The sequence below is a fragment of the Trichoplusia ni genome, chromosome 26 (genome assembly GCF_003590095.1).
Source record: "Trichoplusia ni isolate ovarian cell line Hi5 chromosome 26, tn1, whole genome shotgun sequence".
Classification (NCBI taxonomy): Eukaryota; Metazoa; Arthropoda; class Insecta; order Lepidoptera; family Noctuidae; genus Trichoplusia; species Trichoplusia ni.
The window spans coordinates 3,333,572-3,358,724 of NC_039503.1; the positions used below are offsets into that span (position 1 = coordinate 3,333,572).

Sequence of the window (25,153 nt, forward strand, 5' to 3'; positions counted from 1 at the left end):
CGAGTTCTTCCGTGTTTCGGAAGGCACGTTAAATTGTGGGTCCCGGCTGTTATTCATACATCTTTGACAGTCGTTACAGGTAGTCAGAATCTATAGTCTGACAACCAGTCTAAGGGGTATCGTGTTGCACAGGTGACTGGGTTGAGGAGGTCAGGCATAGACAGTCGCTCCTTGTAAAACACTGGTACTTAGCTGCATCCTGTGACATAGTAAAATGCTAGACTAATGATGTCACGTGACTTGTCTCTCTCCCTGCATTTGTCGGTTTCGATGTTGACACACTTGTGAAACTGTTACTGATGACCGGTGATATAGTAATACCAAAATGTTGTAGTTATTTGTACTAATTAAGCAATTATGTACATTACATTGTAAATTATTGTAATATAGACTATAAATATATATAATAATTATTATTTTAAGAGTGTGAGAGGCGTTTGCGATCGGATCTCGCGACTGGCACGAATAAACAGTAGAAATGTTTCATTAATACTTATATGATGAGCTTTCTCTAAACTACTAGTCATCTATAACTATAAACCCCATCGAAATCGGTCTAGTAGTTTATGAGATGGTTTCAGAGGGACACTGTTTTGTAACTCGTCAGTTGTGAGAGCCGGTTGTGACGTCGCCCTACAGTTATGACAAAATGTATTATTAGCACACAAGTGCGTACAAAGTAAATAAAATATATTTTAAAATACAATTTCCTTGGTTTTTTTTATCTTATTTAAAAAAAAATTTAATTCATAGTGATTTCTTAGGTTTACGCGAATGTTAGACATTGAAATGAAATGAATTTTACGGATTTTATCGCGGTTTAATTTTTGGTTTTAGTTCCCGACGTTTCGACACCTTTGCAATAATACAAATACAATAATACAAAAACTCAAGGCTAAACCCAAGAGCAGCGCTGCAAGACATCACGACACAGTGAGCTCATACTGCGTAGGTCGGACCATAAATAATTAATTAAAAATATGAAGGTAGAACGAGCAACATCTTCTGTCAAGACGAACACCATCTCAGTCTGCCCGTGACCATGATACCTGCAAAGGTGTCGAAACGTCGGGAACTAAAACCAAAAATTAAACCGCGATAAAATCCGTAAAATTCGTTTCATTTCATTTTTAAATTCGTTGTTTGGTCTTAGCGCCACCTTCTCAAGTAACTGAGATTGGCGCACTCTAGAGCGTGGAGCAGTTTATCTTCTACAAAGGTTTTATTATTTAAAGGGGAGGTGATAAACCTCTCTTAGTATGGGAATCGAACCCACGACCTCTGGTACAGCAGTCAGGGTTACTAGCCACAAGACCAACAGGTCGGTCTAATTGATTTTGAGCAAAAACAGAACTAAATTGATATTTCAGCTAAATAAATTTCAATCTATAATATCATGGATCCTAGTTTTTCACAAGTGGAATTGATTTGTAACGTACTTAATATTGGATTTTAAATGGTGTATTTAAGATTACCAAATTTCAACTCTGAGAAATTATACAAACTTTTAATATTGTGAGAATAGAAATCAATCTGAACTTTTTACTTTTCCTTTGCTATATAGTACCCAGCTCCCAGCCTCCCCGACAGCTGAGCCCCAGTACTACAGCGCGCCTGTCTCTCTGACCTCCACAGTTACTGTGACACAGTATCACATAGTAAGACTGCGCGGCACAACTGTAATGCTAAATATGGGTAGGGTGTTATTAAAACAACAGAATATAATAAATAGTCCTTTATATACAAATATTGTTTAATGCATTGTCTTATTTACAACTTTGATGTATGGTGTGCAAAGAGAACTTAAATAAATATAATGTAGGCAAACATATGTGAAGAAAAAAACTTGAAACTGGTAATTAGAATTATAAAAAAAACTAAGTAGGTATTGCACAAGGTGTGTTACTGAAAATTTTCATGAAACGACGCTTGAGTTTGTTTCGACATTTCTTCTCAGGGTAGTCAGATAGGAAATGTCGACTGCAGCGTTCTCAAAAAAGACATGTAAAAGTGATGATATATCCTACTTACATAATAAACGATTTCATTCCATTGTAGTAGATAAAATTAAATAAATTAAAAAAAAAAATGCGGACCAAATCACATATATTGTTCTGAACCCAAAGTAAGTTGTCAAAGCACTTGTGTTATGGAATTCAGATACAACGAAGGAACCACAAACACCCAGACCCGAAACAATGTAGAAATGTGAATTTTTACATTGACCCGACCGGGGATCGAATCCGGGACCTCAAATAATACATTTTTATGTCTCATCACAATCTAATAATTTCATTACACACATTAATTTCCAAGTTCATTATATCTATTCTAGTCGATTCAACTCATCTTTTCGCGTGGCGTTATGTGGTCAGTTACCCTTGTATGTATACAGTGACGTTATGTAGTTATTTGTGTGTCACCGTCACATAAATTAAAGCTTCCATTATAAACAATCGCTGTCACTAGGTCACACACATAGCGGGCACAGATGAGTTGATGACTATGTGTACTTTTAGGCAGGGCCAGATCCAGGGGCCCCTAGGCCTCGAGGCAACAAAGGAGTGGGGGCCCCCTTGGTTCAAGTTATTTTCATTCAGTGAATAATTTATCGAGCTTTTTTAAATGCCGACTTTGGTGGTGGGCCCCTAGGCACTGGCCTAAAGTGCCTTATGGATAATACGGCACTGCTTTTAGGGTGTAAAATGTTGATTTAATAAATACTTGAATACCAAAATACAGTTTATTTGCACACCATACTCCCTTACTTCACGTAAGTACAGAGAGAATTAAATTTTAATGTTTAACAAAACGTGATTATGTTGACTCAAACAAAAAATACATAGAACATTCTTCTTGTTTTTAGTGAGTAAAAAATATCTAGATTTACTATTTATTATTTCATATTTCGTTCTCTGTATAAGAGGCCTGCAGTGGGACAGTTACAGGCTGATATAATTAACAGCTTCGGTAATGGCGCCCACCGTGGGGCTCACAAGCGTGGTGATCAATGCTCGTTCTCTGTATGAGAGGCCTGCAGTGGGACAGTTACAGGCTGGTGTTATCAACAGCCTTTCGATATATTAACCTAAATTAATAAAAATATATTAAGTTTACTATGATATGAATATAAATTGCTTTGGATTAAGTATTGTCTTATATTCACTCCGTTACATAAATACAGTCGTTACAATTTGAAAACACGCTATATTCAACAGCCTAACTAAATACTGTAGAAAATGTCTTGGTCCAAAGAAGGAAAAGCTAAAAAAAGTTCGTCTTAAGGATCCCGGTTGGGTCCGAAACTAGTCGGGCACTCACGATAAATACGCGTGAGTAATTGCATCATTCAATAATTGAAACAATTTATATGTGTACTAGCTATTGCCCGCGACTTTGTCCACTTGATAACAAAATTATTAGAATTATCTTTAAAGTTGGATCGAACCGCACTCGGTTTTCAAATTTCATTGAAATCGGAAAAGTGGTTTAGTAGTCCACCGCGGACAAACAACGTGACACGTTTATTTATATTATGATAGATGACTGGTTTAATAAAAATGTAGTTATCATAAACATATTAGCCCATCAGTTAAAAAATAAGATAATATTTGACCATACATATTATGTAAAGACGCTTAATGTGAATTTGCGTAAAAATATGTTAGAAAGAGGCTAATAATATGTATATATATTTTTGACAAAATACCAATACATATAATATATCGTTGTAAGTTTTCGATTAACAAACAACATTTGTCTCATAAAAAGAGGCCTTTGCCCACCAGTGGGATATAAACAGGCTGGTATTATAACACTCGTTAAGTATTGCTCTGACGGACATAAAAAAAATCTTCACCTACAGTCATTTTTATTACAATAGGACTAACTAATCAAATATTTTACATAATAGGTAGAAATACCTAAGTTTACAATTTTGTACTCAGTAAGAGTGATATTGGTGGATCCAGGGGAGGGGATGGGGGGTAAAGTCCAATTTAAGTGTAAAAGTTACATCAGAATGTTTCAAGTGTGTGTCGCGTCACGTCAGAGGACTACGGGCGGGGTACACTCTGACACCAGGGGGTATGTCAACTGTACGATAAGAAGACATGTAAAAATCATAGAATGAATTTTACTCATATTTAGGTAGGTGTCGTCATAAATCATAAACTTTCGCAAAATAAAAAACTATTCTAGCGAATTATTATTTCAGAAAAAAAACAGTAAGAAATCTTAACTGTCTGCTTCCTACAGAAACTGCATTACAAGGCAAGGCAAACAGACTTGTCCATGTTTTCCGCGGCAGAATCAAACCCGGACCTACCAACCCCGGACCCACCACTAACCAACTCAAATACCCTTAAGCAGATCAACCAAAAACGTATCGCAGGATCACGACAAATCAACATCGGTGAAGTCCCTCAACGGATCCGACGTCACATCCTTACTGGACTCTGAAACTAGGCTCAATTTCGAATCGTTCTCTTCCAAATTCTTCTCATCATCCGAGGCGTGGTTATCGAAGTCTAGATTCCCGTCAAACTCCTCGCTAAGGTCATCGAGGTCGCGTTCAGTCTCCGTCGGGGTCACTTCCGTGTGACATTTCGACGGTGAGAGATTCTGAACAGCTGTTTTGGATACTGTTTTGAATATTTCGTTGTGTGACTCCGTGGCTAGTTTGAGGGCGTGCTCCCAGCCTAGGACGGACTGTGTGTGCAGGTTGACCTGGCGGTCTGCTAGCTCTAGAAGGATGGATTTGACTTCGCTTCTCGTTTTTGGTATCCAATCTGAGAGCTCTGATCGTAAGGCTTCGGAGGCTTGTTCTAACCTGTGGATAGAGGAAAATATTTATAAATAATGGAATACGTCAGTAGCACATTTATTTTAAAGTGAAAATAAGGGATGTTTATGTTACTTTGAGTCACGAGGAGTTTCTTGCCAGTTCTTCTCCATGACACATTTTGGAACCGTGTGCCTAGAGTAAATATTGTAACGTTTTGAAAATGCCTGGACAACGGCCCACGGGAAATACTAACTTTTGATTGATATTTTGATTTCTGAGGTCCTTACCGTTAATTAAGAGAGGCGTAATAAATAAGATTCCGTACGCGGGTTTTTCAAATGCAATTACATTTATATCAACATCCATAGTAGACTGTCTTTCACTTTTAACATTATATTTTACCCAGTTGTAGGGTTTATCATTAAAAACACTTACCTAATAAGGTATCTACATAATTATATTGACAACTCACCTGTTGTGTAAATCATCTGTCGTGTTCGTACCCGCTACGTAGGCAGCTGAAAAACAGAAATTATTTTATTAATTTAACACATAGGTAATATATTTTTTATCAATAGAAACATAGGAAACGTCTTCAAATCAAAACAATTTGACAAACTTGTTTAAAGTTTTATTGGACCAAATTGAATGAAAAATAATCAAAAAAATCTTTTCATTCAGTCCGTGGTTCTGAGGTGACATATAAAATAATAAGACGAATTGAGAACCACCTCCTTTTCGAAATCTGTAGAAAATAGAAGTTAAAACAAGAAGAAAATTTTGTTTTCAATTAAAGCACATACGGGACTCGAACCGTTGACCTCGCGGCAATGCTACGCCAACGATGCATTCCAAAATCGACCTATTGGTATTAGAAAGTCATAATATATTATTTAACAAGTCAGTTTACTGGGATCTGAATTTGAACCAGTAACCTTGCGCATACGATTCCAAATATTGAACCACAATTTGCCAAGAGAAAAACCTTCTACATTCAAAAATAAAAAACTTCAAATCAATAACAGATAAAAGAGATCTAAGTAACGATAACCGCGACCTACGCCACTGCACCGCACATTAAAACATTCAAAAATAATCTGGCCTTTATTATAGTGGCAGTATAGCCGAGCGGTTAAGGAAACCACGCCAAACCCACTAGGCGCGATGTGTCGCGGGTTCGATCCCCGCGTAGGTAACTATTATTTTTGTGAAATCCACGCGACACAAGGATTAAGCCGTTTAAAAAACAATGCTCATTTGGCTAAATTTACGGAAACTCGGAAACAATATTGCTTTCTATTGTCAAAAATATTTGCAAGCTCGGTTCAGTAGATCCTAAGATTACCTCTACAACGTCACAGACTCACAAAGTTTACCTCTTCATAATATTAATTTACATCACCAGTCTAGCGTATTTAAGGTCAATGTACAGAGCTATTGCTATCTCTGTCGCACTCTCGAGTCCGACCGATCTCGTCATTAGTCGGAAACGATCGGCATTCCGCGTCGCTCATTCGTCGTGAGCGGGCGGGTTAAAATATATATAAATTTACGTAAAATAGTATGAAAAAATAGTCTTAAATTAAGGAGATTTAAAAAGCAACTTTAATTTTAGTGTCTAAATAAGTAAATAAGTGTCGAGTGACCTTTCTTTCAAGGCCAAAAACGAGGTTACAAATTTGACATTGAAAAATTGATAATTAATTATCGATTCGTGAAGTGATATACAGAAAAACAAAATTGTGACAAATATATCTAAAAAAGAGTTTCAAAAAAGACAGTGAACATGCAGTGTTTCCTATGTGAGAAATCTCGAAACGTGATCAAATTCACAGATGACAGATTGGAGAAGTGTTACAGAATGCTCGCTTATCGTAAAAAGAAGCACTTCAAGTACCAGGACATCATATTGCCGAAGAGTTTGCAGTACAAAGGGTATCACATGCTGTGCTATAACAGATTCCTGGTGTTGAAACGGGAAAACCGGAAGGAATACGAGTCAATGATATTTGGTGGACCGTTCTTTGAGAATTATCAGGTAAATAATCTTTTATACAAGAAAATGTTTTACGTACTTCGCGGTTGTATGAACGGATTGGTATCCACAAGGGTGCAGGTTCAAACCTTTTTTTTGTTAAGTCGGGGGAATCCTCATAGACAGCCACTCCCTCGGGGTAGGAAATGGGTAGTGTCACACTTACCGACTAAACTTGAACCGCCGTGCAACGTCATCCGCGTTTTTGTGTCGGTGTATGGCAATGCGTTGTAATCCTTCATACATTCGAATCTAACGCAGGCAAATACCAATATGACTTTTTTAAGACGTACTGAGAAAGGGTTTAGGAAAATGTCGTTAAAAAATCTAGATTTTGGATATTGAAATTCGTTTTTGCCCGCAGTGAGCTAGCGTGGTGATGTACAATGTACAATTCTTGTCTATATAGGACTCCTTTTTTCAGAAGAGATATAGATTTTTTTAGTATTTGTATTCAAAATATTGTTGGATTAATTTAAACTACTCAAAGTTTTGAGTGTTACTGGCCTTACGGTTAAACGAACGAATTCTTTTCCTTGAAGCTATAGATTCAAACTGAAATTTTATCGACAAGTACCAATGTGACTTATACAACGAATGATATGACATAATATGTACTTTGACAATCCATTCTGGGATCATATATTAACATTAGAAATCGTTATATTGGTCTAGGGATCAACTTCATCACTTTCTTTGTAGACCTTCATCTTTAACTAAACGCGTCAATTGAAATATCTTTAAATGTAACTAATCATTAACATCACTAAATTATTCAAACGCTCTATCAAGAGTAATTACAACACATTATCAAAATTAAAGAAAATACTATCTAGTGGTTTCTTAGGTCTATGCGAATGTTAGACATAGAAATGAAACTACTTTTACGGTTTTTATTACTTTATAGATTTCAGACTGAGATGGCCATCTCAATCTGCCCGCGACCATGATACCTGCAAAGGTGTCGAAACGTCGGGAACTAAAATCTAAAATTAAACCGCGATAAAATCCGTAAAAGTAGTTTCATTTCAAAATACTATTTCCTTTTCTCTCCGTTAAACACAACCATACCACAACTCCTCGTTATAATCGGCTTCCAGTCTCACCGACAGCCGAACCCTAGTTTAACTACCTGCCCGACCTCCACAGCCACACTTCTGCCCGTCCTCAACCGGCTGTATCCGTGAAGATATATTCGTACAAGAGGCGATGACCTCCAAAACTGGCGATCGCGATACGCTTCCTGTTTCAATGAAACTTGTATCACGGTCGCTAATCTACTGTTATAAGTCCACTGTACGACATATAATATATATTAAAAACAGCCTGTCGGGTCAATTAAGATGTTGTAACGTAGTCTATTATTTTATTAACAAAAATTAATAGATTTCAAAAATCTAAATGCCATGTTTCTAAATGTCACTCAGTTTACATTTTATCAAAATCGGTCTAGCCGTTTTTATAATTGTAAATTGCATTGCCATCGGGTTTGAAGGTACCCTGAAAATTTCAGCCTGCTAGCTTATCGGGAAGTGAGTCAAATTTGAGTTACGAAAATCCAACCGGAACTACAAACAAACAAAAGTGAGTGTATAAAAACGTGGAAAAAATACAACCGAACTGAAATAATGAGCGAAACTCGATTATTAGCTATAGACAGATATTGACGTTCAATGAAAAAAGAATTAACATAATCGGTTATCCAGTCCAAAGTTCTGAGATTATAAACATAAAAACAGACTTTGAAAATGATTAAGAACTTGCGATTGAGCCTAACTGGCTAAAAAATCTCTGCTCAGTTAAATTAATTTCAAATTATATCATACAGATTACTTATTTCAGAACTAACTAATAAACTATTACAACTATGTTACCAGTTAGATTGGAGGTTTAGATTGAGTTTTATTCGTTTCTAGAGAAATTTCCCGAAATTCAGGGCAATATTTGTCGTTAATGCTATAGAAATATGTTTTAAAGTTATATGAAGACCTAGATTACTTTCAAGATTTGTTAAGCGCGTCTAGCAAGTCACTTGTCATATGTCACATGTCCTTCAAGGATCGTATAAGGTTATTTATACGTACTGAATAAGTAGCCATCAGACAAGAACAGGTGGGCGGGAACTAATTTATAACAATCGATTGTTAAAGTGGTATAGATCATATTATAATAAAACTTTCAAGCGAAAGTCGAACTGGCGACGCATTGAATTCCGTATGAAAAGGCTAGAAATGACCACATACTTTTTGGTCTCCAAAAAAAAGCGTGGCCGTAACACTTTTCTTAACCTCTATTTAAAAAGGCAACAGAAATACATAATCTGTGAAAATTTCACCTGCCTAGCTATCTTCATTCATAAGATACAGTCTGTTATCAGACGCGTCAGACAGCAGTGCCTCAGTAACAGGGCTCCGATTTAATCCTTTGGTTCCGGAACCTCCATTTTAGCAACGGTCTCCCATCCCTCCTTTTTATTTAAAAACTGCCGTATTTTAAATAATTGGAAATAAATCCTTGTACGGGGGGGCTTCATAGACATTCAAGTCACACGCACAAAGACACCCAGACAAAGAACATCCCCACTTATTTAATCATATTTCAATATCACTATATCATTTATCAAAAGCAGTAGCGACTTTATTTTATCGGCGACCATTTACAATCTAATTAGGAAGCAGTCGGTTAGTTTTGACTGACAGTACCCATCGTTCGGTGCATAAAAATAATGAATGGGTACGCATAGCCATACACCGACCGAATACGGATGACGTAGCACGGCGGTTCAGGTTTAGTCAGTAAGGGTCTGTCACTACCCATTTCCTCCCCGAAGGGAGCGGGTGTCCATGGCGATTTCCCCTCCATACACAACCAAGTTGTGAAGCACCCCGCGCCACCTCAGCGGGAGTTTTTTTAAACATCTTCTATAAAGGAAGAAAGTTACTCAATTCGACCTTTTAATATAAGGTTTCTACGGATTTTCAAAAAGGAAGAGATTTTAAATTATCTGTTTTTTAAATGCCTCAGAACTTCAGGCTAATAAACGGATTTCATTTCACGTAAAATACCTTTCATTTTAATTGTAACAAATGATCATTTGTTACAATAAAGATATAAATAAAATGAACTTTGAGGTAAGGCTCCGATTCGTAAGGTTATATTTGATGAATGCTCATTTTTTGACAAATGATTTGCTTTTACCCTATTTCAAAACCAGGAAACCTCAGTGTCACAAAACCGAGTCACCGACTATCGAATATTTATTAAAAAACTATACTTTTCAACAGGAACCCGACACGAGTTCATCCCAAGACGATCAAAAACACATCACCATGGCAACCACAAATACAAACAAAGAAACGGCATTTATAAATAGAGAAGACAACAATATTCCCATTACAGATACATTTGATAACATACAGGATTATATCAACACCGACATATCCAGTTCCGGTATTCTCAAATCTATATTGACTAGAAAAATACCGATTAAGAAAGATATATCAATTGATAGAGGCCATCTTTGGAACCACTTGAATCAAACGAATTTGAATCCGCCGAGACAATATTAGTATCTACTAAGAATTATAGAAAATGCACTATTTAAACATTTTATCAATTATAAACAACGCCATCTAGTCTCAAACTAAGCAAAGCTTGTATTATGAGTACTGGACAACTCATAAACTTATTTATATATTTCTAAATAACTATAATAGATCAATTACACCAAGCCAGAACGAATGACGTGCTCATCAAGCATAAAATTGTCCTGAACGGGAATCGAACTCATGTCCTCCAGTATAGCAGTTACGGCTGTTAACCACTTGACCAACAAGCCAGTCATACCCCGTAAGTAGTCCACATTGTTTAAAATCAAGTTCTTGATTAGATCTAAAGTAAAATATGGCTTTTGGCTGGAATTTCCCTTTAAAAGGAATCATCAGTGTTCGGGTCACTCATTGGTTAATTTTATGACCTGTCAAAAAGTTATTCTTGAAGTGGACGAAGTATAATTTGTGAATTGGATCGCAATAGCTAATCATCTTGCATCCAGAATCAAATCCAAGGCAAAATCAAAAAAGCAAACCTATCTCATCATTGGCCTAGCCTTATCCCAACTATGTTGGGGTCGGCTACCAGTCCAACCGGTTTCAGCTAAGTACCAGTGTTTTACAAGGAGCGACTGCCTATCTGACCTCCTCAACCCAGTTACCTGGGCAACACGATACCCCTATCCCTAAGCAAACCTATCTCAGAAGTATAGATACCTCACATCACATTATATATTAAAGTTCTCAACAAGGCCTCTGCATGTTGGACCTGTGTCCCCGTGTACGCCTTTAATAAGGACCGGGTCTCTTCACATGAAGTTAACCCGTGAATGAAAAGAAACTACACATTTTAACATTAGAACTACTGTTTTAAAACTGACCAATATTATCTAAGTCAATTTATAATAAATAAATTATGAATAAGTATGTTTATAAATAATTTTATTTATTAAGATGTTTTGTGTTTTATTCATTACCCAGTTATTAATAGCCTAGTAAGTTAGACCACTGCCGACGGAGAGCTAATCTGTGTAGTTAAGTTAAATTAAGCTATTTCGCTTCTACATTATCAAATTACAATCGTACATTAACCTTTCAAAAGCTCTAAAATCCCAAGTTTAGACAAATCGGTCTAGCCGTCTATAAGTCATAGAGATACTAATAGTTTTTTTTTTATTAACTTCAAATCGAAAATTATCCCACGGGAACATAAAATCGGGATAAAAACTATCCTAAGTATTAATCCAGGTTATAAAATATCTGTGTACAAAGTTTCGTCTAAATCCGTTCAGTGGTTTTCGCGTGTAAGAGGAACAAACATCCATACACACAAACGGTCGCGTTTATAAAATTAGTTGGATAAGTCAAATTAAAAACAGTTTTCGTTCGCAAAAACAAGGAAATCAATAAAAAAGCCATCGAAACAGTAATATTAATACGTGACCTTCCGCAGTCGGTTCGCATGTTGTACCGGCCGAGGTCAAGGTCGCGAGTGAGGTCACAGCGGTACAATGACCTTGTCGCGTTGTTACGGCCTCGCAATTTGGATGATAATGGCTTCCTTGTTTGATTGTGTGATTTCGTTTTAGTATATTCTCTGTTGGGATTATGCTATATTTTTTTTAAATGGTTTTTGTTACGTTTCTTTATACGTAAGAAGTTTAATCGAATTTTGTATTACTGTACTATTTTTAGAAAATATGACAAATTATGTCATATTACAATTCCAGTTTTGGTCATAGAAAATGAAAAAGTGTTATCTATAGTAATATATAAAGCTGAAGAGTTTGTTTGTTTGTTTTAACGCGCTAATCTCAAGAACTACTTGGTCCTAATTGAAAAATTCTTTTTGTGTTGAATAGACCATTCACCGAGGACGGCTTTATGCTATGAACCATCACACTGCGACTAATAGGAGCTACGAGTAAGATACAATGGAAAATGTGAAAAAAACCGGGCAGGTATACCTAAATCATAACTTATATCTTCTACCCACGGGAACGAAGTCGCGGGCAACAGCTAGTAATGTATATGGGGGCTTTTGTTATAGGGTACCGTATATAAAGAATAGCAGATTAAGGATCAGCGGTCTATTCATCTGACACAAGTTGAAGTGTTGAAATTTTTAGAGAATGTATTTCAGTCATTTTAAAGTATTTCAAAAAATGAAATTTAAAATCTAAATCAAGGTTAAGTTGTAGTAATGGTAATATAAACTACCAGTATTAATACTGCGCGTTAGTCACGTACAACCTACGCAAGGATAAATTAGTCACAAAACTACTCAAAAACTATTCCTCCTTATTGTCTATTCAGCAACTAGTCTATCTCTTAACGTACGCAATAACACAAGGGATCACGAATAAAGTACACTATCATTATTAAACACACATTATTAACAAACAACCTAGTCAGCAACTATTCGCCTTCTTTTTGTGTTAATTATTATTTCTTCAAGACACTAGTCAAAATTTATCACTCAGTATACCGAGACGTGACCAATTGATACTGGCGTTGCTGTTGTTAAAGACCTTCTAAGCAACTAGTCACCTTCTTTTGTGTCAAAGGTAAACTTATCATACAGGAAACCGTAGCACGAGCTTAAGATTCCAACGCTGCTGCTGTTCAACACCTATTAAGCAACTAGTCACCTTCTTGTATAGACGGCAACTCTCAGCTCTCTATAGGAACCTTTTTTATCTTCTTTTATTAACGGTCCGTGGGACCTGTAAAGTATTCTTCAAGGCTAGACTGACCGTGTATGGCGTCCCGCTGCGTGATCTTTTGCACGTGCGCGGCGGCGGACGCGGCCAGCAGTGGCAGCACGGCGCGCGCGCGCAGGGCCCCGCGCCGCGCCCCCGCGCCCCCCGCCGCGCCCCCGGCCGCGCCCCCCGCGCCCAGCGCGCCCCCCGCCGCCGCGCCCGCGCCCCGCGCGCAGCCCGCCGCCGCCAGCGCGCACAGTCCGGAGGACTGGGATGACCACGCGTCACACGCGCGCTTCATGCTAAAGGAATGTGTATGTCACTAATACATTATGATTTATAGGTGTGTACTTTAAGAGGACTTTTTTTTATATATTTTGAAAGCTAATGGTGACATTTTTTTTGTTTTTTTTTAAGTGGCGTATATCCCCAAAATTAGCCAACCCCGGAGCTTAAGCCTCGAAACATATGCTGTGGCTTAGTAGAGTACCGCGACACAAGAACTGTACCTCATTGTTTATAACATCTTTACTATTTACACATGGGAACAATAAATACTGTAACAATGACTTCATTTTAAGCTTCCTTAATTATTATCCTCTAGGGGTCAATAAAATATTGCTGGGATAATAGTCCGATAATAGCAAGGTCAAGCTTTTTTGCATATTTTCAATGAACTGACTACAAAACTACAATTTAAGATACTTCCACCTCGTGGTCACCCTACACTCACCCCATGAGCTCGGTCCCCAACGCGAGAGTATTCTTCTGCAGCTTGACGCTGAGCGCGCACAGCGAGGTCAGCTTCTGCTGCAGAGACTGGAGGTAGTCAGCCGCTGAGGTGAACTCTGGATCCTTAACCCTGAGGACAAGGGTTCTTATGATTGTTGTCCGTTGTGTGATCCTCGTCAAGTCTTTGTGCATGTGACTTGAATGTTTGTGGTACGCCGCGACACAAGGATTCAATTCCTTAGTGCGAGAGTCGTTTTTTACTTCAATAAAGCATCTGTTATGTTTTAAGCTGTTTTTATACTTTTTATTGACAGTTAAAGCTCTTAGGTTGCGGTTAAGGGCGATACGGGGTGCTGTTTAAGTACAAGTGGTATTTTGAACCTAGTCACTACTGGTACGTTTTCAAAGTGCCTATAAAGCGGCTTATTTGAAATATAAAACTATATAGATTTTGAATATGATTCTTTGACGATCAGAATGTGCTAATTTGTAGAATAACTTGAATGAATGGATTTTTAATTTATGCTTCACAAAAAGTTACACTTTGGCTTAATGGATGTGAGTTCAAGTACCGGAAACAAATAAGAATTTCATCGCGTAAAAAAGGGACAATTGAAACATTTGTGTGATGAAAGGCCTGCTGGATAAAGGCCACCACACAATTGGAACCAGCCGATGGACAGCGCCACCAAGTCTTTTCTAGGATGCAGTTATAAAAGAATTTAAACCTCAAGGATAGAGGCGGTGAGGGATAGGCAATTGTGAAAAGGTTTGGGGAAGGAAAAAATGATGGTGTTTAAAATATACGTTGACATCTGCCATACCTGGGTCCGTTAGCAGTCTTGGCCTCTCCGGAGCCGTACAGCGCGCTGCTGAGCCCCCACAGGTTTAGCGCACTGTTCTCACTCTTAAATACCTGTGGAACAACAAAACAATAGTAAAATCTGTAAATCCCACTGCTGGGCAAAATGGTCTAGGATTGTTGGGCAAGACTGTTAATTGATAAAAAGTTATCTTAATTTAAATACTACTGGCAGTGTAATGTTGATTACATTCTAGCGCAAATTAAACGACTAGTTGCCTAATAGGCTCGTTCGAAACTAGTCGCCCGTATAATGTAAACAAAAGCTAATGTATTTTAGTTTTCTTCGTCCCAAGACATTTTCAAATGAAAATTCAAAAGTTTTTGTATTAAAATACGTTATATCCATACCTTATCTAGTTCTTCATCAGGCGTTGTCAGGAATATCCGAAAGTCTTCACTATGTGTTAGAATCGGGTGCTTCGCCACTCGCTCTGAGGCAAACGAAATAGTTGTGAGTTTAAAATAGTTATTGGTATGTAGGTTCAGTCAGAAAGATTTTGTTTTGAAGGTTTGGGTGAGAAAGAGGGAAGCCTTTTCCCAACAGTGGGATTCCAAACTGACTATATATACATACCTATATAAAAAAAGGTTTAGTCAAGCAAGGTGGACTGTGACTGCGCTTTGTGTTGAGCGGAAGAGAGCTTTCAGATATTTATTGAGTAGACCCCACCCACGATCTATCTTTTGCCGTTTGTGTATTAGAGCCACAGTAAACCTTTTCCTCAATCCCATTAAGCATTGACCCTAAAACACAGCCTATCTAACACTGAAAGAATTTTACAAATCGGAGCAGTAGTTTCTGAGATTAGGGAGAAAAAACTTATCAGAAACTAGTATAGATTTCAAGTTGTGTTGTTTTGGCAGTCATGTGTGTGTATGTATGCTTACCTAGGAAGGCGTTGAGCGCGCATGTCCTGAGTGCGACGAAGGCGGGCGAGTAGCGGTCCAGCTGCTGCCGCGCGGAGTGTAGCGGCGGCAGCGCCGGCGGGGCCAGCAGCGGGTGCGACGCGGACAGACGCTTGTGGAGGACCTGCCCGAGGGCACATAACAGTCATGTACTTAGTCTTACAGGAGACCACCAAAAGGAACATTAAAATTGGTCAAACAACTAAAAATTAGTATAAAAGTAGTAAAGTCGCAAAAAATACTCAACGAAAGAGTAAAACATAATTCCCAGAGCAACACTAGCATGTTACTTTACAATTCTCCATTTTAAATTATAAAGCTAAGTTTAGCAGCGCTTGAAAAAGCCACTAAGTCTTCAACCTTCCTTGTAAGACCTTTTTACACTTAGTTTGCAAATAAACATTTTGGCTTTGTCTGACTATTATAAATAAATTCTAATAGTTGTGCACATCACACAATTTGTCCCGGGTGGGGATCCAACCCACGACCTCCAGTACAGCAGGTTTTTTTGTTTGTAATTCGGGAGAATCCTCATGGACACCCACTTCCTCGGGAAGGAAATGGGTAGTGTGAGACTCTTACTGACTAAACCTGAACCGCCGAGCTACGTCATCGGCTCTTTTGGGTCGGTGTATGGCAATGCGTTGCGACCGCGACCTCCGGTCCAGCAGCCGGGCCTACCTTGAAGTGGTTGTACCGCCTGCGCACGTGCGGCGGCGTGGGCCAGCGCGCGCACACGCAGCGCACGCGGTACGTCACGAACGTCTCCAGCGTCGACAGCTGCTTCATGGGCGCGTCCACCTGACACACCACCACAGCAATAATCAATAACCACTCAGTGTTTATGAAATGTATACCCATAGAAGTATTGACAACTCTGTCGATGAACTTGGAATTTCACAGTAAACAACCAAAATGAGATAACAAAGAAATAAGTGTATCGTAAATAAATAGATTGTTTTTTTGGTTTAGGGTTCGCATGAGTAACTGGCATGCATTGCTTAAAATCTCTAGTTAAACCAAAGTAATTTCTTATAGGGTCCTTATATTTACCATTTTATAAAATGCCTCATTCAATTTTGAATCCTACTGAAGTGTTTAATCATAAGCTGTGCATCTTCTTTACAAATTTATATGTCAATAAATATGTAGACGTACCAAATCAAATTTATTGGAAGCAGATGCATGCATATTCTTTTCTAAGAATGATATCACCATACAAAGCCTCTATCACTAGATCCCTACTTAAACCAACATTACTAGATTTTCTCACACTCAATACAGCAATTACCAATTACCTTAACAGCAATGTCATGTCCATGCTCCATAATAAGAGGCACTCCCTCATGAGTGTCATCAGTCACAGTGGTCGGCTCCGTGTCCTCAGTATCGGCATCGTTCAGCTCCAACACTGCGGAGCTGCTCTCACTTGCCATTGTGCTGAAATGTTTTAAACGAAGTATTATAATAAGACTTTGTTTGTTCAAAGTAGTTTGGCAAAACTCAAGATCTGAGGCTGGAATTTGTCTAATCCAGATGGTCTAGACTGAAACATAATATAGAGAAACGGACTGATACTAAAAATGAGTGTTAAATGTTTGTTTTTTCTTTATGAATAAAATTATTTGCTTTTATTATATTTATATTAACAAGTCAATATTAATATAATAAAAGTTAAATAAAATGGAATATCTCAAACATTGAGTTAATATTAATAACATAAAAATCATAGATGAAAACACAGTTTTATTTTATTTTCAAATGATATTTCCATAGACTGTAAAGTTATTAAAATCGTAAGACATTATAATTAAGTTAGTTACTAAGCGTATGACTCAGATTATGCTAATTTAAGCCTCTTACAAAGGACTTGAGTATGTACAAAGGAGGTAATACACGTTACACATAATTATCTAGACAGACACTTCAGAAAATCGAGATATAAATAACAAAGAAAATGATTAATCATGAATATAACAAAAGTAATACAAAAATGTTGATAATATTGCAAGTCTCACTGTTTTTGACATTTTTTTGGTAAATGTACAATAGGTATTCGGGTTTGCGGTCTTAAAATATAGGTTTCCTGTTTGTTTACCTGTATTTTAAAAATAAAACAAACAACTTTCGTGTTCTCGGCAAAGGGGGCGTGTTATTTGTAGTATATTTCCACTTCTACACGATAAAAAGCCGTTACAGCTATCGCGTGTTATCGCGAAAGTTATTTAAAATTATACGATAGTGACACCGCGCACCTAATTAGAGATTTGATTACGAAAAACTGCACAAATATTTGCCCTAATTATTTGGCTACGGATCGATATCCGAATGACTTAAACTTTAAATTTCACTAGATTTACACTTTCGATATATTAAATTAGTATCGTTTTTTAGTAATATGACTGTTATTTACCTTTTTGTTGAGTATTAACTGGGAAATTCACAATAATTTCAATTAAAAACAATAAAATATCAATAAGCAAATGACAAGTTACGTTCCATTTACGGGAAATCGTGTTGATGATGTGACTTATTTTTTTGGAAAACTACCGTTTCAAATAACGGTACATGCGTGAAAAGGAAAGGGATCATATAACTTGATATTCTCGACATCCTACTGATTAAAAAAGTCGATTTTTCAGTAGATGAATTTAAAACTTAACCAATGAAAGCTTAAAGGCAATGTAAAAATCCTAAGTCTGTGCTCAAACAGTTTGAATGTGAAGGTTGCATTAAACTAATCGTACAATTTCCAAACTTGTTACTTCAATTTTCTACTGTGATTTTCTATCGTGTGTGATTTCCATTTAGTAACTTGAAAATTTTTCTTCACTATCGATGAAATGAATTAGCTGTGGTTTTCAATTTTGTTGTAGTGTCAACGTCAGACGAATGTCATCTTTTCTACGAGTGTTGCTTTCGTAGAGAGAGTATCAAACCCTAATGTGTTGTTTTCACAAGTCACAAAACCTTTTTGCAGGCTATCACACGTTCAAACCACTCCATTACTTAATTTAACCTGGAGGTACATAAAAGGGCGGCAAAATTACGTCCAAAATGCAAGGCGTTAGCGCTCCGCGGGAGCCTACGCAACCAGTTATTAGTACGAATTCTACCATCCTAAATATGAGAGAAAAAGAGAAATATATCGAAGAATTCGACTTTCCCTTTTGCGATGAGTCTTCTAAATACGAGAAAGTGGCAAAAATCGGCCAGGGCACGTTCGGAGAAGTGTTCAAAGCTCGTGCAAGGAATAGCAACAAAAAGTTCGTAGCGATGAAGAAAGTGCTCATGGACAACGAAAAAGAAGGCTTCCCGATCACGGCACTGCGAGAAATCAAGATCCTACAGCTCCTTAAACATGAGAACGTCGTCAATTTGATCGAAATATGCCGCACTAAAGCTACCCTACACAATAAATACCGATCGACTTTCTACCTAGTTTTCGACTTTTGTGAGCACGATTTGGCTGGTTTACTGTCGAATGTTAACGTCAAATTTAGTTTAGGAGAGATTAAAAAGGTCATGCAACAGTTACTTAATGGATTATACTATATACACAGCAATAAAATTCTGCACAGAGATATGAAAGCCGCGAATGTACTTATAACTAAGAATGGGATACTAAAACTGGCGGACTTTGGTCTGGCGAGAGCCTTCAGTGTGGCAAAGTCAGGACAAGTGAATAAATACACAAACAGAGTGGTCACATTGTGGTATAGGCCTCCAGAACTTCTTTTAGGTGAGTTCAGGTTTAGATCTCTTAATTTTGTTATGTTATAAGATCTCATTATTGCAAGCCATTTTAAGGACTTTAATTGCATCTGCTGCTTAATATTTCTGCATCACCCCATGGTTGGTTGCTATAGTATGCCTAAGGTATTAAAACAGCCATTGTACATTGTTCAAGTATAAGAAATGTAAATAATAAATATATATATTCTACTGTGTGTGTCCTAAACCTGTTGTGGAGGTTAAGAAGTCTTTTCATATTACAATCTATAGCTTAAACTTCACAGCTTAGGTTAGGAAAAAGCTACATATAAGGCTGTGTCTTTAAGACTGGATAATGTATCTGGACCTATTGCTTTAAGGTGACCGTAACTACGGCCCACCAGTGGACATGTGGGGCGCGGGCTGCATCATGGCAGAGATGTGGACACGGTCACCCATCATGCAGGTTAATACGTGATTTAATAGCTCTATTCCTCACTCCACGGCTACAGAGATGATATGGCTACAAAGTGTCCCTTGCTAGATGACATCAGATAGAAAGGTATGGAAGAAAGTAAAATGTGTAGACTACAAATGAAAAAATACAAGAAAAAAGGCCCCACCCGGCAGGGGAATGATGATGGTGATGATGATGACACCTCATTCCACTGCCCTGTGATTTTAAAGATTGATTCTTGGAGTTTTTCATTGTTTTACATTTGCTGTAATGGTATATGGAACCTGTTGACACAACAGATACGACCGCTACTGATCATTCATCCCTTTTCATCATGTGACCAATTTGTATACTTGTCTCTATCACCTCCCGTTTTCAACCAAGTTTGTAATATTTATCATTAATTGCTGAGATTATTGTAACTTCAAGTATTTTCTCAACTTCTTATTCCCTATTCAATAATAAAGTTAGTTCAAATGTTTTTTATGTATCTCTATCACCTGTTAAACATTAATATTCTTCTAATTATCAATATCTATACTTCTACCCAGGGTCCAACAGAACAACAGCAGTTAATCCTAATATCTCAGCTCTGCGGCTCTTGTACACCTGATGTTTGGCCCGGAGTGGAAAACCTTGACCTCTACAACAAGATGGAGCTGCCCAAAGGTCAGAAGCGGAAGGTCAAGGAGAGGCTAAAGCCCTATGTGAAGGATCCCTACGGCTGTGACCTCTTAGACAAGTTGCTGCAGTTGGATCCTGCTAAGAGGTGAGTTTCTTGTTTTGTTAGTTCTAAAACGGTTGTTGCCCGCGACTCCGTCCGCGTGGACTTCAGTTTACAGCGCACGGTGGTTTCCGTATCCGTCGGCAAATGCCGGGATAAAGTAGAAATTAGGAATATAAAGTGAATGAGTAATCTTTTCACAATATGAGTAATATAGTACAATTGTTTATCTATTATCTTCACTAGAAATCAATGTATTCCTAGTATTTTCTGTTAAACTGTGATAAATAGTATAGTTGCACTAGCTTTTTCCTTAATTTTTATCTACAAAATCATTACCCAGCTTTAAAACATTAGATACAAAATATGCTGTAATTTTTTTGCTGGAGAAGTTAACATCTTCGCTTATTTTATATTGCGCAATGTTACGAAATAATTGAACAATTCTATAAATTAATCTGACCACATATCAATCTTATTGCAAAATGTTACGAATGCACCAAGAATCAAGTCACAGTGAAAAAAAAAAAACATTTTTTGAAGTCTCAGATTCCATCTGAAGCTATCCCCTTCCAAATTCACATTCTCAATTCATCGATATTTTGTTTTTAAAATCAGCAGGTACTTCGGACTGAATGAACTTATTTTGTTGATTTAATTTAACGTCAAATAGCTCTCTTTGTCCCACAAAATTTCATCAACTTTCAATCAGTACTTTTAATTTAAAGTCCGTTATACGTTTTTGTTCTTAAAAAACTTGTTTCTTAGGTTTACGCGAAAGTTAGACACTAAAATAAAACTACTTTTACGGATTTTATCGCGGTTTCATTTTAAATTTTAGTTCCCGACTTTTCGACACCTTTGCCCGTGACCATGATACCTGCAAAGGTGTCGAAACGTCGAGAACTAAATTTTATTTTAATATCAAAATCTTGATTTTCAACCCAACATCCCCCAGGTACGACGCCGACACAGCGTTGAACCACGACTTCTTCTGGACGGACCCGATGCCGTGCGACCTGGCCAACATGCTGGCGCAGCACACGCAGAGCATGTTCGAGTACCTGGCGCCGCCGCGCCGGCCCGGCCACCTGCGCCACCACCACCACGTGGCCGGCGCGCAGGCCAAGCCCGCGCAGCCCGTGCAGGACTCCGGCTACCAGGACAGGGTGTTCTAGGGCCTACCGTACCACGCCAAGCGGAGACGGTATAAATAATGACTCTATACAAAACTATTCAACTTATATCTCCTATATGTAAAATAATAGATTAAGGGCTGATTTTTCAATCCATATAACTTATATTCGACGAATATTTTTGACGTTTTGACAGCTTTTGTATAGGAAATATGTCAAACGGCCATATTTATTCCTCAGATAAAATTTATCTGATGATTGAAAAATCGGCCCTAAAATAATAAAAAAAAGCCCACGTTCTTAAATGTCACGTTCATATTTTATTAATATGGGTTTTTATATATGTTAGTTGCATTGTCATCGGGTTTGAAGCTACCCTATAAATTTCAGCCTGCTAGCTTATCGGGAAGTGCCTCAAAATCGAGTTACAAAAATCCAACCGGAACTACAAACAAACAAGAAAAGTGAGTGTATAAAAACGTGGGAAAAATGAATTGCTGTTCGCTAGTCTCGAGAATGGCTGAACCGATTTGCCTTTTTTTAGTCTTGAAATATTCGTAATAATCCAGGGAAAGTGTATACAGTGAGAAAATATGAAACATGAATTTCTTGCATACCACACTGTTATAAAGGTGGTCAATTAATTTTGCAGCTTATTATAGATCCTGTTGTGCAGAAAAATGTTTTAACTTATACACGTAAAATATATGAGCATTGCTTGTAATTCTGATTTAAAAAAAAGCGTGTCTGTTTGATTACTTTGTCTCTTTCTGTCTCTGGTAATTAGTGAAGGACAGAAGATGTTCTTAATAGTATTATATATGAAAAATATAATGTATCAATATATTTTCTTTTGTTTTAACTTGTATACACAATGTACGCATATTGCATTTGTAATTTTGATTGTAAATTGAAAATAGTGTCTGCTTGATGCTTTGTCTCTTTCTGTCTTAGATAATTAGTGAAGGACAGATGATATTGTTATGTGAAAAGTCTTCCTATGTCTTTTCTACCTATAGTTTTAAAGTGATGTAAAAATGTAGGCTCTAGGGTTGTCTCGATGTATTTTTTTTTCATTTATTATGTTCATAAATTTAATGTGATGTGTTGTGTTACAATAAGAAAAGGACAAAAAAATAAAACAAAATGTACGAAATGATTTAAAAAAAATTGCGTATTTAAGACAGAAAGGTTTGGAATGAGAAAAGAGAGGCCTTTGCCCAACTGTGGGATTTTAATCTAGATAGTTAAAAAGTATATTTTTGTGTCTGTACAGATATCCTGTGACATCTGTTTATTGTTATATACAGTATGTATTAAAAAACCTGCCCGATCTATTTACAATGGCCGATGAATGAATGGAAATTGGATTAAATTGACAATTTTTTGTATTCTCCAAAGCATTTGTCCCACACAATAATTGGCAGAATCGGGTCCCAGCTAAAGAGTTGTGTAGTGTAAAACAACGAAAGACTTATAACGGCTTACTCACAAGTATTTATCGGGATTGTCCGACTGGTTTCGGACCCAACCGGAGTCTTTAATCATGAGCTGACGCGATTTCGACTCGCAACGTCGAAACTAGTCGGGCAATACTGATAAATACGCCTGAGTGCACCGTTACATCATTTAATAATGAATCTATCTCACGATAGTTACTATAAAAATGGTATTATGTCAAATATTTTAAATATCAATTGTTAATCGACTGTTAAACGCCGTTCATTCATATTGCCCAATGTTATTGTTGGTCTTCGGGCCGTATTAGTTAATACCGACAATATTCCTAATTAATATAATAATAGTAAGTTACTTAAATATTGTAAAATACTTATAACAGTAACATATGGTATTACATTATATGATACACTGCCAAATGTATGCATTTCAGTTATAATTGAAGGTTATAAAATGCTGGTATATTTAATCTGTTCAAAAGTTAGAACAATGTTGTAATGGGGCACTAATACTAATATGAATGATGCAACGGTTTACTCACGCCTATTTATGGGGGTAGCCCGACTAGTTTCGGACCCAACCGGAGTCCTTAATCATGAGCAGACGCGGCGGGATCGCGAGTCGAATTAAGGACTCCGGTTGGGTCCGAAACTAGTCGGGCTACCCCCATAAATAGGCGTGAGCATTCAATAATGAAACAGTCTCACGATAGTTATAATAAAAATACTAATATGGGTATGTGTTTTTATGACAAAAAAATCTGTTAAATCTGTCAGATAGATTTCCAAGAAATATTGGATACGTATTTTATCTCGTGAACAAAAAATGAATGGTATACAGTGATTTGAAAAGTAGTGTGACGTCACTTATCAGTTCGCTTTTAACTAGCGAGTGATGTTACTCTTACTAGCCCCCACTCAGAATCTGACTGACGGAATAACAGATTTATATTATTAGATTTAGGCTCGATTTTTCAATCGTCACTTAACTTTTATCTGAAGAATAAATATGGCCGCAGACATATTTTCTATACAAAATCTGTCATCACGTCAATCATATCAATACTCTATACTAATAAATAAAGCTGAAGAGTTTGTTTGAACGCGCTAATCTCCGGAATTATTGGTTCAAATTGAAAAATTCTTTTTGTGTTGAATAGACCATTCATCAAGGAAGGTTTAAGGCTATATACCATCACGCTGCGACTAATAGGAGCGAAGATACAATGGAAAAATGTGGAAAAAACAGGGTAGATATAAATCATAACTTATATCTTCTAACCACGTCAGTTCGTCGAATAAAAGTTATCTGGCGATTGAAAAATCGGCCCTTAATTAAATACCCTATTGTAACTGTTTGTAATATAATCCAATACTCTAAACAACTGATTTGTGGCTCACAAACACAGTTTCAAATTTTGCAAGTGAGAGACTTGATGACTAGTAGTGCTGTCTCGCTCCCACAGTCGTTTCTCTTCATTAATGATGACACCCCAACAATCATAGACTTAACAGTCGAGTATTCGGCTTATTATTAAATATAGATATTAATAAAACCTTCTTTGATTGTGCTGTTCAATGCGAATTAGACATAAGACTGTAAAAATAGTTAACGGAAATTATAAATAAACTATTTTGGAATATAACATTAAAACTTTTTAGTTTTTTATTTGAATGCGACTTCCTAACTTGGCACTTGGTTGTAATGTCAGTCATATTAAAACAGGGATGAAGAGTAGGCGTTAAAATTAAAAATCTTAAGTCCTTTAGATATAAATTAAAGATTAGACACGTGTTGTATTTTTGCCTAGATATAAAGAATAAAATAAAGCCAGTCTAACCAAGGGGTGTCGTGTTGCCCATCGTGTTGAACTGGGTTGAGAAGGTCAGATAGGCAGTCGCTCCTTGTAAAACACTGGTACTCAGCTGAAACCGGTTGGACTGGAAGCCGACCCCAACATAGTTAGGAAAAGGCTAGGCCGATGATGATGATATAAAGAATAAAAACAAACAAACATACACTGCTTTAGAGTTATGGCGAGGGTGCTTATGACGTTCAGCGGGATTGTTTGAAAGGGCCACTACGGC

At 37.2% G+C, this 25,153-nt stretch overlaps 3 protein-coding genes across 4 annotated transcripts; 2 read left to right on the top strand and 1 right to left on the bottom strand.

The window, feature by feature from the left end:
- Positions 1 to 3,856: 3,856 nt before the first annotated feature.
- On the bottom strand, positions 3,857 to 18,101 carry LOC113505560 (sorting nexin-7-like). Of its 2 annotated transcripts, none has more exons than XM_026888336.1 (10): positions 17,991 to 18,101; positions 16,876 to 17,017; positions 16,259 to 16,378; positions 15,560 to 15,701; positions 15,020 to 15,102; positions 14,631 to 14,722; positions 13,808 to 13,936; positions 13,129 to 13,376; positions 5,259 to 5,304; positions 3,857 to 4,831 (listed from the first exon to the last, which is right to left on the bottom strand). In XM_026888336.1, exons 2-10 carry the CDS (start codon positions 17,011 to 17,013, stop codon positions 4,396 to 4,398), a joined length of 1,434 nt encoding a protein of 477 aa, XP_026744137.1. In that variant the 5' UTR covers positions 17,014 to 17,017; positions 17,991 to 18,101; the 3' UTR covers positions 3,857 to 4,395. The 2 variants fall into 2 exon arrangements, with proteins under 2 accessions (XP_026744137.1, XP_026744138.1); XM_026888337.1 differs by lacking the exon at positions 17,991 to 18,101 and adding an exon at positions 17,676 to 17,980.
- LOC113505561 lies at positions 6,073 to 11,327 on the top strand. Its single transcript, XM_026888338.1, has 2 exons — positions 6,073 to 6,824; positions 10,106 to 11,327. The coding sequence occupies exons 1-2, from the start codon at positions 6,573 to 6,575 to the stop codon at positions 10,388 to 10,390; spliced, it is 537 nt and encodes a 178-aa protein (XP_026744139.1). The 5' UTR covers positions 6,073 to 6,572; the 3' UTR covers positions 10,391 to 11,327.
- Positions 18,102 to 18,454: 353 nt separating the features above from the next.
- LOC113505617 (cyclin-dependent kinase 9) lies at positions 18,455 to 21,992 on the top strand. The gene is made up of 4 exons (XM_026888408.1): positions 18,455 to 19,319; positions 19,672 to 19,757; positions 20,300 to 20,517; positions 21,431 to 21,992. The coding sequence occupies exons 1-4, from the start codon at positions 18,635 to 18,637 to the stop codon at positions 21,648 to 21,650; spliced, it is 1,209 nt and encodes a 402-aa protein (XP_026744209.1). The 5' UTR covers positions 18,455 to 18,634; the 3' UTR covers positions 21,651 to 21,992.
- The last annotated feature ends 3,161 nt before the right edge of the window (positions 21,993 to 25,153 follow it).